The 15579-nt window shown below is 37.2% G+C and overlaps 2 protein-coding genes across 2 annotated transcripts in view; both read left to right on the top strand.

Annotated features, from left to right (window-relative positions):
• Positions 1-6079, top strand: part of ndst1a (N-deacetylase/N-sulfotransferase (heparan glucosaminyl) 1a) — a 49001-nt gene extending 42922 nt beyond the window's left edge. Inside the window, 8 exon segments of the mRNA XM_030145974.1 lie at positions 614-796; positions 1154-1250; positions 1468-1591; positions 2347-2521; positions 2757-2927; positions 3562-3671; positions 3815-3917; positions 4026-6079. Coding sequence (XP_030001834.1) covers positions 614-796; positions 1154-1250; positions 1468-1591; positions 2347-2521; positions 2757-2927; positions 3562-3671; positions 3815-3917; positions 4026-4145 — 1083 coding nt within the window. The 3' untranslated portion in view covers positions 4146-6079.
• Positions 6080-7485: 1406 nt separating this feature from the next.
• On the top strand, positions 7486-15034 carry cd74a (CD74 molecule, major histocompatibility complex, class II invariant chain a). The gene is made up of 9 exons (XM_030145976.1): positions 7486-7676; positions 9416-9585; positions 11009-11106; positions 11788-11844; positions 11934-12017; positions 12092-12170; positions 12961-13161; positions 14064-14126; positions 14266-15034. The coding sequence occupies exons 1-9, from the start codon at positions 7588-7590 to the stop codon at positions 14277-14279; spliced, it is 855 nt and encodes a 284-aa protein (XP_030001836.1). The 5' UTR covers positions 7486-7587; the 3' UTR covers positions 14280-15034.
• The last annotated feature ends 545 nt before the right edge of the window (positions 15035-15579 follow it).

Genomic DNA, 15579 nt, shown 5'->3' with positions numbered 1-15579 from the left:
CACACATGTACAGTTTTTGTCTCAGGCACTTGGAAACCCATTTAACTGGTGGTGTAAATTGGAATTTAAACAAGGGAGAGGACAATGACTACTCACTGACTCACACAGTGATGTCTGTATTATGGCATTGCTTTGTGAATGGTTCTTTTATCTGAGTGCATTTTTGAACATTCTCTGTTTTCACAGCATGTTTTGTTTAGAAATGTTTCAATGTTTATCAGCGTCTCTGCACAAATGTCACCCCGCATAGTTTGCAGTCTGCTTTATAATGTTTTCTTACTGTGTAGTTTAAAGCAGACTGTTTCTAAAGTATTGATTAATGTGTTTTGTCCTTTTGTTGAAGCTGTTTTTGTGATTGTTTGGTCTTATTTAATCTACTTTTTCTTAAAATTCATTTTGTTTAAATGGGAAGCACTCAGTCAGGTGTGACATTGCTGAGCTGCATCACTGTGATGTGAATGAGGCTATTAAAACCCATTTTGTAGCAAACAAAATCTTTCAGTCAGATTTTTATGACGTTGCACATTTCCAATGTGCTTTTTCAATAGTTTACACTTCCCCAGCCTTCCCCCCATTGTAATATTTCCTGTTGTACTGTCATCTCCATCTACAGATTAGTATTTTCATGACCCATCTGTCCAACTATGGGAACGACCGCCTTGGTCTGTACACCTTTAAAAGTCTGGTGATGTTTGTCCAGACGTGGACGAACCTGAAAATGCAGACCCTACCGCCAATTCAGCTCGCTCAGAAATATTTTAGCCTGTTTCCTTCAGAGAGAGATCCCCTCTGGCAGGTGAGTAGGTGAAGATGATCAAAAGGAAATGTATTGATGTATGAATCTATCATTTTATTTACCAGTGATAAATGTTAATAAAGTGACAATTTACCTGTGATATTGATAGAAAAAAAAAGTCCTCTTATTATTGATTTGAAATCTAGCTGTAGCAGACACAGTGGTAATGGACTGCATTGTTTAATTAATGGATGCACAGGGATGCCTTTGCCCTGCTACCATATTTTTATGAATGCCGACTTGAAGATTTAAGATGACCATTTACACTTTGGCTGTTACAACAGTCTAAATCTTAAAAAATTTCATGTTGTTAACTTCAGAACAAACAAAGGATTGTTTATCTTTCTGTGGCTACAGGATCCTTGCGAGGACAAAAGGCACAAGGACATCTGGTCTAAAGAGAAAACATGTGACCGCTTCCCCAAACTGCTTGTCATCGGGCCTCAAAAGACAGGTGACGTGCAGTCCTTTAACACCCCCTACAGGACAGGCGTACAAATAGAATCTGAAGGCTCTCAATCAGCTCAGTCTTTTACTTTGAGGTTTAAAATGTCAGGATTTCTTTCTTTCTTTTTCTTTTTTAGAAAATCCAATAATAGATTAACCTGTAGTGTTTTATATTAATGCGTGTCCTTAAACCTCTGCTTTTCTCATCATTCTGGGGTTCACAGGTACAACAGCACTCTACCTGTTTCTGGGTATGCATCCTGACCTGACCAGTAACTATCCCAGTAAGGAAACCTTTGAGGAGATCCAGTTCTTTAATGGGCACAACTACCACAGAGGCATTGACTGGTAAGAAACTTTACAGACTCACACAGATGATACCTAAGAGGTTTAAGTCCATTTGATGCTTGTTTTTGAGTTTACATACTTTGTTTTTTTTTTTTTTGTTTTTGTTTTTTCACTTTACAAAAAAAAAGATTCTTTGATTTGCAGCTGTTATTCCTGCTACATCTTAGATTAATTATGAATCAAGCTCTAATCTGTAAGCGCAGACCAAATTTGGCTCTCTGTGGTCAAAACAAAAAATAAACATTCAGAAGAGTTCTGGGTTTTTTTTGTTTTTTTTCTCTTTAAGGAGTCTGTGGTCTCTTTGCAATACATAAGTTAAATCAGTAATTTCAATATTCCTGCAAAATGCATGTATTTTTAGGGTTTCACACATCAAATTTAGCCACAAGTCCCATTTCAAAGTGTCAGAACGCCAACATATATGATACCTATTGCATTTTCCTGGAGGTTTAATTGATTCAGACCTGCATCAATGAGAACCAGCATTCCACACATAACAGTGCCTCAGAGGAGTCACGAAAAAACAAAATTGATTTGGCAGGCTGAAATTTTATGTAAGCGGACTGGCCAAATATTATCATTGTACAGAGTTGTTAGATTTACTTTCTCTTTTTTTCGGTGTATGCGGGGTGCCAAGCTGTTGCACACGGGCGCTCACCCACACAGCCTACAGAGAACTGATCTTCATCTACACAGAGCAGTTTGGACCACATTAACTATAGCTGCTTGTAACACTTTGAATGCGTTTGTTTCAGGTATATGGAGTACTTCCCCCTTCCCTCCAACACCAGTTCAGACTACTACTTTGAGAAGAGTGCCAACTACTTCGACTCTGAGGTGGCTGCTCAGCGGGCTGCTGCTCTCCTGCCCAAAGCCAAGATTATCACGATCCTCATCAACCCAGCTGACAGAGCTTACTCTTGGTACCAGGTCTGTTATCAACCACCCACAACTTGAAAAGAACCTAAAGAGTGTTAACTCTTCAGGTGTAAGATTTTACACCACCCACTACTGTTCTTTCTGCACGAGTCAGTCATGACTAAATGACTACTTGTGCAGGAAGTAAATTTGTCGATTTATTTCAGATATCTTTAGGTTTGGTTTGTGCAGCACGAGTCCTGAGATAAATCAGATGTAATTAAATAATCTTCTGTATCTTCTGCAGCACCAAAGAGCCCACGATGACCCGGTGGCGTTAAAATACTCCTTCCACGAGGTCATCACAGCAGGCCACGACGCTCCAGTCAAACTGCGGGTCCTCCAGAACCGCTGTCTGGTGCCGGGATGGTACGCGATCCACATGGAGCGCTGGCTCAACTACTACCACTCCAGCCAGGTCAGTATATCCATGCAAAACCTACTTCGTATCAAGGTAAAATATGTCTTTCAGCGCTGTGAAAATCAAGCTTTATGGTAGCTGGCAGCATATTTTAAGGATATTTGCAGGAAAACTGTTTTGTTTTTACTTCTTTGTGGATTGCAAATGGAAGGGAGCATGTGAGGGAGTCACTTGGGTGAAAAACTAATGGCTTTTGTTTCAAAACTGACAGGCTTTCACCTCCAAACACAACAGTATTTAATCCCTCAGGTTGCTGCAGTGGGGCTGCTTGTTTACCACTGTTCTTAGCAAAGTTATAGATAAAATAACATTAATAAAGCAGCAATAAAACAAGCACAAAATACATTAAAATTCACACAAATAAAAGCTTTTCTAGAACAGAGGTTAAGAACAGATTCAAAAGCAGTTCTAGATCTATAAGAACTGTTCTCAACAAACAGGTAAGTGTAGCCAAGCATCCTAGTGCCCAGATGCATCCTGGGAATGACCCAAAAGTCACTGACTGATCCAAGTTGGTGATCGACTTCATGTGAACAGATTAAAATTAATCTCTTAATAATTAAGTGATATATTTTTGAGGTTGTCAGAGTTTTTACCAGACTTATGTTTGTTTCTTCCTGTGTTCTTGCAGCTGTTGGTATTAGACGGACAAATGCTGAAGACTGAACCCGCCTCAGTCATGGACAAAATCCAGAAATTTCTAAGTCTGGCAAACATCATAAACTACCATAAAATCCTAGCGTGAGTATTGACTTTCAGATCATTCTTGTACTCTGCCATTTGTCTTTTAGTCTGTGAATATTTTATTAATTCATTCATTATAAAACGATGAGTGACTGACTGACGATGTTTTTTTGTTTTTTTTTACTTCCTTTAACGTACAGGTTTGACCCTAAGAAAGGTTTCTGGTGTCAGCTGCTTGAGGGAGGGAAAACCAAGTGTTTGGGAAAGAGTAAAGGGCGGAGGTACCCTGACATGGATCCTGAGGTATCATCATATAACATACACTTAAGCATGTGTTTCCGTTTCACTGTTTTGTCTTGTCATACCGTCTTACTTGTATGTGATCTCATCGTATCTCTCTCTCATCCTCAGTCCCAGGGTTTCCTCAGGGAGTACTATAGGGATCACAACATCGAGCTGTCAAAGCTCCTCTACAGGATGGGCCAGCCTCTGCCCAGCTGGCTCCGAGAAGAGCTGGTCCACACCAGGTAGCAGCACGGCAGGGGAGAACACAACTCCACACACTGAACCACTGCTCCACCCTGCTGTGGGCGGGGGGGTGGGGGGACTGAAACGCCGAAGATCCCAAGTAGTTTTGACCATGAAAGAAATGTATCAAATAGGAGATCAGAGGATGCGTCGCCCAAATACAACTCCAAACAACTGTGATCTTCCATAACGAATGGATGTTGAGTAAAGAGAGCCTCAGTGATGACTGCTGAGCAGCTGAATGTGCTCTGCTTTCTCTCTCTCTCTCTTGGAGTCTCAAAATGCCATTACCCCCGACAAGGCAAACCAGGAGCACGGATGCCTTAATGAAGGCCTCCAGTACGTCCTGCCGCAGAGGAGGAAGAAGAAAAGCCCTGTGATGTACAGGGGCAGCCTTCAGTGTTTGATAATCACCTGTTCTTTGTAGTCAAACCTTCTCTTCCTTACATAAAGTAAAAACTGAAAAATCGAAGGAAGGCAAAAGTCTGAAGTCTTTAACGTTGAAAATGGGTGACAGAGGTGAACACTGATGAACCCTCGCTTCCAACCATGAGTTGTGGTGTTTGGCGCACATAAAACCAGGCAATGTAACATTGACTGAATGGATGAGAGCCTCATTGACAGAGACATTGGTTGCAAATGCCTTTGTGTGAGTGTTTGTATGAGAGGAGAATGGGACATCTGGAGTCTTGACTCAGGCTGCATGTTGTAGCCTTATTTGATAGGCCTTGGTAGAATCTAGTTATCACATTTACAAGTGCCAGGACAGAATCTTCATTAAAATATTACCACATGGACTTTTTAAGGTTTTGTTTTTGTTTTTTTTTTAAAGATATATGTTATGTTATATTTTGTTTTGTTTTTCCCCCTTAGCCCGGAGATTGTTTTAACATTTCTTTAATGCTGATGGCAGTGCATTGTTGTAGAATGTACCAAACTTAAACTTTTTTTTTTTTTAATTTCCATTTCAGTCTTTCATGCAGGCCAGATGTACAGTAGATGAGGTTGTTCAGCTCAGCCTCCTCTTAAGTTCATGACCACTGAGTTGACTAAAGCAGGAATGGTGGGATACATGTCGAAAGCACAATATTTAAAGTACTCACGTGAACATCCATTGTGGACGTACAGGTTACTGGAAAGCACACTAACATAAAGGATCCTACTACAATCTGTGAAGAAGAGCATAAGCTAGCTACTGTATGTTAACTACGCACTCTGGTCCAAGAGATTCACATAGTGTACAGAACAAGATTGTGCATTTCAGATCGGTTTTCCGCATTGGGTTTTTTGTCTGAACTGTATATGTTGTCTTTTTTTGTTTTATTTGGTAGATGAGTCGAAGTTTGGGAAGAAAAAACAAAACGTCTCTGGGAAAAGCGTGTAAAGTTGCCCGGCTGACCAACAGTACACCCAGTGAGACTATACAGACATTTGGTTGTCGGTTAAGGTGTTACTACTGCAACTAGATGTCAAGCATAGATAACGAAAAGCTGCTCTTATTGCAATAGTTTTGTACAATGTTCTGATGTAATAACAATGCACATGTCGGTCCTTTATTTCCTGACTTTGTAATGTACATAAACGCAACACTCGGTAGACCTAAATTATTGAATGTGTTTGGGTTTACTCTCTCCATCAGCCCATTCCCGTAGTGTGAAATGTCAGTGCTGTACTCGGGGGAGTTTGGAGTCTGTCATCGTACAGAGGTGTGTCGATAAGATTGTCTCCTCATGTCCTCTCACTGCCAACTATTGTACAGAGGTACTGAGTCGCTCCATTTAAAGTATTAAGTGATAACACATAACAGCAACGATGGTACTAATCTCCTGGACTGTATGATAAAGATTTGTAATTGTTGTCAATAATTTTTACAGTGTAACTAATATTGTCGGTGCTTTTTAATTTGCAAATAAAACACCACTGTATTTTTCAGTAAATGGAGTATTCTCGCTTCATTTTTTTTTCTTCCTTCCTCATAGGGAGACTTCTGGAAACTTCTCCTCTGTCCCATCAGGCTGAAAACATAGTCGCTCAAAGCCTGATGTTGTCTTTCGGTTTCCGTTAATGATTAGGTGCTTTCAACAAGCAAAACTAATGTCGGGCAAATTAACTCTGTACGGACATGTAGTACAAACATGGTAAGAAGAGTGAGTTTGCATCCAGTTGTAGATTTTCAACTTCAGTGATTTTACACACACCCAAAGACCAGTAGTTCCCTAAAGATTTCAGCTTACAGGCCAAAAACTGGTCAAACTGTCATGAATTACATCTTGTACAGTTTTTTTTTTCCTCTTCTTACATAGTTTCTCATTTCTCTCCTTTGTAATTTTTGTCTTATTGTCTTTTTCATGTTTTTCTTTGTAGTTTTTTGTCTTGTCCTTTTTTATTTATTTTTTTCTTTGTAGCATTTGTTTTTGTTGTTTAATTTTTTTTTTACCTCATTTAAAAAGAAACTAACATTGCATCTTTTTTTTTTTCATTTTTCTCTCATGTCATTTTGTCTAGTATCTTTTTATGTAACTTTTTTGTCTTATGGTTTTATCTTATTGTGTCTTTCATTCTTATATATTCATAAGACAAAGGACATGCCAACTTTGTCTTGAATAATGTAATTTCTATTTTTCTCCTGTCTTTGTCTTTTTGCATCGTTGTCATTTTTCTCATGTCTTTTTTTTTTTCTGTATTATGCCATTTTTGTCTCACTGTTTTATTTAACTTGTCATTTTTCTTTCATTATCTTTGTCTCCTTTTGGTATGTTTTATTTGACTTTTTGCGTCTCTTGTGACATTTATCATTTACTTCATTCTTGTTACGTCTTATCCTTTTCATCCTGTATTTTTGTTTTTTTCCTTATGTCTTTTTGCCTGGTGCTTTTCCTCTACATTTCATATGACTTTGAGGCCATTATTTATAAACTCTTCCAGAAAATACTTTCTATCTCAATATTAATTAGTTTTTGAGAGAAAGCACGAAGAATCTGCTAGAGAAATGATCCTAATCCTTGTGTTCCAGGATGTTAAAGTAGGGACATTTATGTTCTGAGGGTTACAAACTACAGAAAGTTGTATTTCGTGTTAAAACTATGGGACATGACAGCAAAGGAATAAATCATATAAATAAAGGAAACACAATGAATAGACAATGTTTGTTTGACTTTAAAACAAAAACTACTGAAAGTAAATGTAAGGCTGTAAAGAACCCCACTGCTCTGGTGCAGTTGTCTGCCTCTAACAACAAGTGATGAGGTTGTAAACTGGCCAATGAGAACACACGCCACCCCAGTGGACCGTCCTACTGAGGGACTTTCCTCATCTCTGCACCTTTCTCAGGAACCCTGCCTCTTAATTTCTTCCTCATTCTCAGAGTGATTTATTTAGGTGAACATCCAGACTCTGTCTAGTTTATTACTTTTCCTGAAGAAGCCAAGAGGAACTTGCAGGACAGATGGCCCAGTCTCCAGAAGATGCTCCTCTGGCCACAGGTAGCATGGCCGGCAGCGAAGAAACCCTGATTCTGCCCAGACAAACTAGAGGGTGAGAAAGATTTGTTATTTCTGCAGAATAACATCACTTTGGTAAATGGAAACCCCTACAGGTTAATAATAATGTGAATAAATGGAGGAATCTGTTTGTGTAGTAGAAAATAAAACTCATAAATCACAATTAATGCTTAGAAACTACATAAATATATTTGTAATCAGAAAATATTCAGTTCTACAGAGTATTATTATTGTTATAACTCGAAGGTTTATTGTCATAGCTTAGTTTCACTTTACATCATATGTATCATGTCATTCTGTGAACTTTCAAACTGATCTCATAATTCCCTGCACTATGTAAATCTGAAAAAGTTGAACAAATAGTAGAATATGGGGTTACTGGTTAGTCATGAACTTGACTATCCTTTGCACTAGCAGAAGTCATCTGCCTGGTAACTCATGATGCTCCTCTTCTATTGGCTAAAAATTAGGCACAAACTTAAACCATGGCCAATCTTTTATTTTTATTAGACATGAAAGCAAATGAAAGAACTTTGTATTTAAAATATTCTAAATGTCTGAATAATAATGTACTATTTAGCCCAAGAGACATAATTAAAGCTATGTTACTTCCCATTAGACATGACGCAGTTTAATCTTACTTCTGTACTGACTTCCTGGTTTTGCATTTGAGATTTTATTATGGTTTAAGTGTTTTTAAAGTGACTAAATATGCAGTGGTAGAATTGTTTAAAAAAGTGAAACATTTAATCTGTTTTTGTATCTGAAACTTGGTGTAAAGCGGTTTGTTATGTACTTCCCTACATCACTAGAAGACATCTGCCTAGCAACTAGTGATCCTCAGATTCTATTGGCTCATGAAGAAAAATCTGTTTTTTTTTCCTCAAACATATCCACAGCCTCGAAGCCTGTTATTACTTTTCTGTACAAATTAAGTACCCTACAAGATTCTTTTGTTGAAATTTTTTTTGAACATATCTTTATTTTTGTTACTTCTTTATAGATGCTTTGTTGCCATTCAGCCTATTCCTATATTAAATTTGTAAAGTGACTTTTTTGCTAGGTTTTCCTCCCCTTTGTGTAAAAAAAAGAGAGATTTACAAATCATATTAATTGAGTTTTCCCTACTGTGTTACAGTAATCCAATAATTATTTCCAAACTTGTACTACTGCTTAGAGCCAAAATAAAATAATTTAAGCTGAAGTCAGGTTGATTTTCTTTTATTTTGCCATTGGATAATACCACAGTTCAAGGTGAAACACATGCATCTCTACTCTCCAAAATCAGCATGTAATAAGAATCACACTCATTCATGCTGTGAAAATGTCACAAACAAATATTTTGGAATCCCCCAAGTCAGACAATAGGCACAATTTGTCACTATGGATCCCTACATTAGCGCAAAACCCCCGAAATTAACAAAAAAAAAAAAAACAAAACAGAGGAAGAGAAAAGGAAAGAAGAAAAAATAATAACAATCATAAAAAATAGAAAAATGTTAACCTTAAGAAAAATACAGTCAGTGTGTATCAGTGAGTCAATGCAAAAACAAAACAATTGATTCTTCTGTTACGTAAAGCCTCTTTTATATTGATTAATAAACTCGATCCATCCTTTTCTCACAGATGTATTTTAAGTCTCAAAGTGGATGTGTTTTCTCCATCATAGAAATGTCATACATCACATTAAACCATTGCATTTTTTTTGATGATTCTGAAAGTGGTCGTCATGTTATCATGCATTTTCCCATCTGTCCTTCTCTCTGGGTTCAGGGGCTCCAACAGTCGTGCCTTTAAAATCGCCGGCCTCACCACTCTGGCATGTCTGCTCCTGGCCAGTCAGGTCTTCACTGCTTACATGGTGTTCGACCAGAAGCAGCAGATTCACACGCTGCAGAAGAACTCTGAGAAGATGGGGAAGCAGGTGTTACGCTCAGCCCAGGGTAAAAATGGAGAGTTTATGACCTAAATAAACACAGGGGACGCACTAAGTGTGGATATGTTAGGGACGAGGAGTAGCTTCACCGGACATTCAGGGGAAGACAAAGAAGGAAATGAAAGTTAGCTCTAGGGAACTGTATTTTAAAGCTGGGCAGCAGAAAAACTGTGGTGACTCACTGGTGAAGAAATACACATTTTCTGTTGATCTCACTATGTCACTTGCAGTTACAGTGCATCCGGAAAGTATTCACAGCACTATAGTTTTTTTTTTGTTTTTTACATTTTCTGTCACAGCCTTATTCTAAACTAGATTAACCCTTTCATGCATGAATTATGAGAACCTTAATCAATATTTTTTTCCTGAGTGTTTTTATCCCTCTGTAGGTATAAAAATAACAATTCTATTGATTTTTTTAGCCTATTTTTTTATGGAGTTACAAAAATGTCCACTCAGCTGGACACCATGCATTTAGTTTTAGAACCAAAGAAACTTGTATTTACTGATATACTGTGTGGAAACTATGAAATAAAAACATTTTTAATGCTGCTACTCTGATGTTTTCTCACATTTTAACATACCTGCATGGAGATAATATGTAAAAAAAAAAAAACAAAAACAACTGTTAATTACAGTCTAATAACAATAAGCAGTGTTTTTTTTACTCTCAAACATCTTACTGCAGATCAGGTTTATCTAGAACAGCAAAGTTACAGTAATGGTATGAATGTCAGCGTATGGGATGATACATAAGCATCCACTGTGTTGGCTGATGTGGAACTAAAACCACAAAATCCATGAATATACAAGAGAACACTTTTGAACAGCTCTCCACTGTAATGACCAGTGTGCATGAAAGGGTTAAGTTCTTTTTTTTTTTTTGTTTTTTTTACCTCAAAGCTCTACACACGATACAATATACAAACAAACGTACATAAGTATTCACAGCATTTGCTCAATACTTTGTTGAAGCACTTTTGGCAGCATTTACAGCCTCAGGTCTCTTTCAGTGTGATCCTACAATATTGGCTCACCTATTTAGAGGCAGTTCACACCATTGTTCTTTCATGAATCTGTGAATACTTTCCAGATGCACTGTAGACTAATGCATTAACCAGATTTTAACACATCTAGTGTATCACAGTCACTGGGATTTAAAAAGAAATCCTCATCAGATAGGTTTGATTATGCGCTGCCTGTGTTTCAGCCTGATTTACATATTTTTGCCAATTTTTTTTTTTTTTTTTACATAAAGTGGTGGATTTATTTAGTATTTTCATCTTTAGCAATAATACATTTTCACACAATTTATTCCTTTTTGTGTTGTATAGCATGATATTTGTTCTGTTTCTAAAGTATTATTATTTTTTGCATTAAAAACATTCTTTACTCTGTCACCCTCTACACACACACCCTTTCCTCTACAGCCGCTCCAATGAGGATGCGTGTGCCCATGAGCAGCCTTCCCCTGATGATGGACTATGTTTCTGATGTGGACACCCCATCATCCAAGACACCCATGACAGTAGGTTTACATCTACTTCACCACCTGAAAACACATTTTAAAGGGGTCATATTTTGCTAAACCCACATTTATTAGTCTTTGGTACATTTGTTTGTATATTTGGACCCTAATAGTTCAAAAACTTTGAATTTGAACCCTCCAGGTGCTGCAAAGTTATCTTTATATTCATTTTGGCAAAAATCGAGTGGATTTCTACAACCCGTTTCAATTCCAGCTTAATTTGTTACGTCTATAACTAGTTACATCAGGATATTTGCACATATAAGGTCAAGACGTACAACGAACATTTCTCTAAATATGTTATAATTATTTGTCAGCAGCAGTGGTTGTAGTAAAAACTGAAAATATGTCCAAACTTAAAATGTTCAATTGTTGTTTGAATGGGACAGAGCAGCACAGTCAACAACCTGGAGGGGGTGGGGCCTGAAGTGGCTCATGTGCATTTAAAGGGCCAGCGCTCAAAACGACCTTTCCGGTGTTATTACTCAGAAACAGGGTTGAAGATGGACCTGTGGGGTTGAATTAATGAAGAATTCAGACCCAAGCATAGCATTTACAGTTTATGTAGACCACAGGGGAATGTTTTAAAATGCTTAATTCCATTAAAAAAAAGCAAATTATCTTTTCTTTAAGTTGTAAATGAAAGGTCATTGATTCCTTTTCCCTCCCACCCAACACCAGAAGCTGAAGGAGGATGCTGTTCCTACTGTGGAGAAGCAGCTGCAGGATCTGATGCAGGTGTGTAGAACTTGACCATGTATCTCCACATTGCAGCTGTTGTATGTTATTAAAGTATTGTCGCTAAGCTCTCGCCTTGTTTTGAGCAGGATTTCAAGCTGCCGCATTTCAACAAGACCTTCATGGCCAACCTGCAGAGCCTGAAGACGCAGATGAATGAGAGCGAGTGGATGGTGAGGCCTCATACACCGATGATGATAGATACAGTAAAATGTTTTGGTTTTTGTTAATATTCTTCTTTCTGCAGAGCCTGGAGACATGGATGCGCTACTGGCTCATCTTCCAGATGGCCCAGCAGAAACCTCCAGCTCCAACTCCACAGCCAGGTATCTACAACATTATCCTCAGTGGTCGTTTTTGTTGTATTCAGCTAATGTTCTGATCCAAACTATGTTGGATTTCCTAACCTTCTACTTAATGCATTTGTAGTTTAACCCATAAAGACCCAAACGGCCACTGTCGACCAAAACCGTCTAATGATCTAAAACATTTAATCCCTGTTGATCCACTAATCCTATCAATTCAAATTATAACTGGTGTAAAATGCAGTTTGTCATCTTAATGGTCATCAGATATGACCCATTTGGATGTTCAGAGGCTCCGTAGTGAATGTGAAAACACCGTCATCTTCTACAACATCATTTCACCAGTAAAACCCATGGAGTTTGATCAATGACAGTGGATGGAAACACTTGTTTTTAGTTCAGTTAATTATAAATTTTAATGAAAAAGCCACTTTTTCTTCAGTTTTCTCTGTTTCTGATATAATAACCCTCAACTTTAATCTGAGCTTTTTTGAACATCTACATGATCAGTGAATTAAATATAAGAAAAACACATGATTTATACTGAAAAACATAAAATACAGAGGATAATATCATAATAAATGATGATAAATCACTTAAGAAAGATTAAATAGAGAGAAAAATTCATTTAGAAACTGACACAAAAGCAGCGTTGGGTCTTTAGGGGTTAAATAGTCATGACTGTTAGATGTTATGACCAAATTATTTTATGTCAAATGATAAATATTGTTTGTGCTATTACCGTTACATTTTTCAAAGATGTTACAGAAAATGCAGAACTATAATCTTTTACTGTTCAAATGTCCCTCAGCCTTTTTGATCAAGACCAAATGCCAGATGGAGGTGGCTCGTAAGAGTCACCTGGTCGGGCAGTACAAGCCCCAGTGTGACGAGCAGGGTCGTTACACACCCATGCAGTGCTGGCACGCCACCAACTACTGCTGGTGTGTGGACGAGAGTGGCACCGCCATCGAGGGCACCGCGAGACGTGGCCACGCTGACTGTCCCAAAGGTAAAAGGACATTAGATTCAACACTTAATGTGTAGTTAAAGCAGTAACAATGACTCCATTTTCTCTTATCATTTATAATAGAGATTTAGCGTTATCTACTGGTAATATAGTTCTTAGACTTAGACTTTATTTGTCAATCCAGATTTTACATCAAAATGAAGTTTTGATGCAGTTGGCTTGGCAGGCAGCAGCAATAATACAAACAGGCTCTATATATACAGGATACAATGTACAAGATAGAATAAATATGCATACAAAGAAGAACTATGTGTGAGTATTGCTTTTGCTGCTGAAATTTAGTTTTGCTGTTGTAACACTGTGAGAAGAATCGTATTAAATGGAAGATGAATGTGTGACTGACTTGATCTAAGATGTCGGATGAACATCATACATCATAAACCAGAATGGAGAAGAAAAAATGTAATGTCATAAGTTTTGCTTGAAGAATCTTTTATTTTTGCTGATGTATCCTTATTTGTACTGAACAGTCAGTGTCAGGTTTGATTCATGTGTGTGTGTGGGAGGTTTTGATGAACTCACATCTGCCTGTGCTGAACTTGAAAAAAAGGTCAATTGCAACAAGAAAGATCCAATTTTATATCTTTGGAAAGTAATTGTGGTAAAGAGCATAGAGCAGAAAAACCAGAATACAAACCTGGGGATTTTTTGTGGTCAAGAAATGCTAGCCTAATTGCGCAGGTGAACACGTAGCTTTTTGTCCAAGATAACCAGAGATTTTTTGGTACCGAGGTGGTTTAAAGTTAAACGAAACTGGGGCAGTAGTTCATTAACCGTAATAAATCGTGGTTTTTGAGATTTACTGTTTGCTACGATAAATTTACCCTGATGTGGGATTAAAATTGGCTTATTTGATCTTATTTTTGTTTTTATTTTTATTTTAGTCCCAGCTTACCGCCGACCGATGTATGCAGCCATGCCACTGCAGAAGGCCTTCAGTCTTGAAGGTGAGTTCATTGAATAAATTTTTTCAGTTGCATAATTCTACATCTTTGGCAATGTGTTCAGATAAAATTTGCTCTCTTATTCACATGCATTTAATTGAAGCTAGATGTCATCACTTGTGTTTTCTTTTTCTTTTTTCAGAGGATGCAAAATAAGTGAAGAAGTGCCTGGTGTTTTGCTTAATAAGTAAACCTTCGCAGACACGAAGAAGCAACACTTTATCTTAATTCTAGCCCGTATTCTGTGATGGTTTTAATGTCTGATCAAGTTTTTTCATGCAATCTCTTGATTTTTTAACCCTCTGCTGGCTGTATGAAATCAACTCAATAGAGAACTGTTACACATGGCAATTTTGCATGTTTTTGATATTTTTTGTGGGCATTCAGAGTGATGAGGTGATATATAGTCCATAGATATCTATATAATCTACAGTATATTAAGTGTGTTAAATCAATTCAATTCATGCAAATTACACCAAAAAACATTTTCAGTCTTATTTAGTAGTTTAGCTGTTGACTTTTACTTTATATTTTTCTGATACCTGTCTCTAAGATGAATGTTTCTGTCTCATCACAGTGGAGGACAAAGGAGTTTTACTTGTAGAACAAAAGCATTGAAATATTACCTTTAAAAATGTGAAGAGAATAAATTCTTCCGAGAGACAGCATCCTTACTGTTCAGAGAGAAATGTGTGGATTAATCAGTGAAGGGGACACTGTTTCTCATAAGAGGTGTCACAGATTTGTGTTGAATGTTGTTTGAACGCTGTAAACACCGCTAACTGATCTGAATTAAGAGCAGGTATTAGTGTGACTTTGCAGGACAAGAGTTTACTGAAGAGGGACTTTATGTGACTCTTTGAAGGATGTGGTTTTTCCATGTAGTTAAATAAAGTTGTCTGTAAAAGCTGCTTGCATTATTATACAATGGTTCAACCTAGGATGTTTATTCATAAAAGTGGCAGACGTCAAAAAGCCTTTAAAAACTTAAATCTGATTTACTACGTGCAACTGACAATCTCCAGTTTCCTTCATACTTGGAAAAAGTAAGTAAAATACTCCAAGTAAACACTGTAAATAACTTCAATCATAAGTATCTTTATTAGTTTTTAAAGTATTGGGTCTGAAAATAGGGTGAGATTGCAAAACTGAGTGGTGAAGAAAAAGATGCTCAGTTCAGCAAGTCATTTTTTTAACTATTAATGATAGATGCATGAATATTTCAGTTATTCTGAGGTACAAGATGTCTTCAGCATCTGTTAAAGCAGATCAAAAGTTGTGCATTTGCTCAATTATAGATTGCTGAACACTTGAAAAATATATATATAAAAAATAAGTTTGTGTTTCAGAGTAATTTTAGTGCAGTGAAATTCTAGTTGCAGTTGTGAGGCATTTCTCTAAAAGATTATTTTATTTTATAGCTTATCATGCAATGAATTGAAATGAATAATTTCCT

This window comes from Sphaeramia orbicularis, chromosome 10 (assembly GCF_902148855.1).
Source record: "Sphaeramia orbicularis chromosome 10, fSphaOr1.1, whole genome shotgun sequence".
Classification (NCBI taxonomy): domain Eukaryota; kingdom Metazoa; phylum Chordata; class Actinopteri; order Kurtiformes; family Apogonidae; genus Sphaeramia; species Sphaeramia orbicularis.
This window is presented reverse-complemented; position numbering and strand designations above follow the sequence as displayed.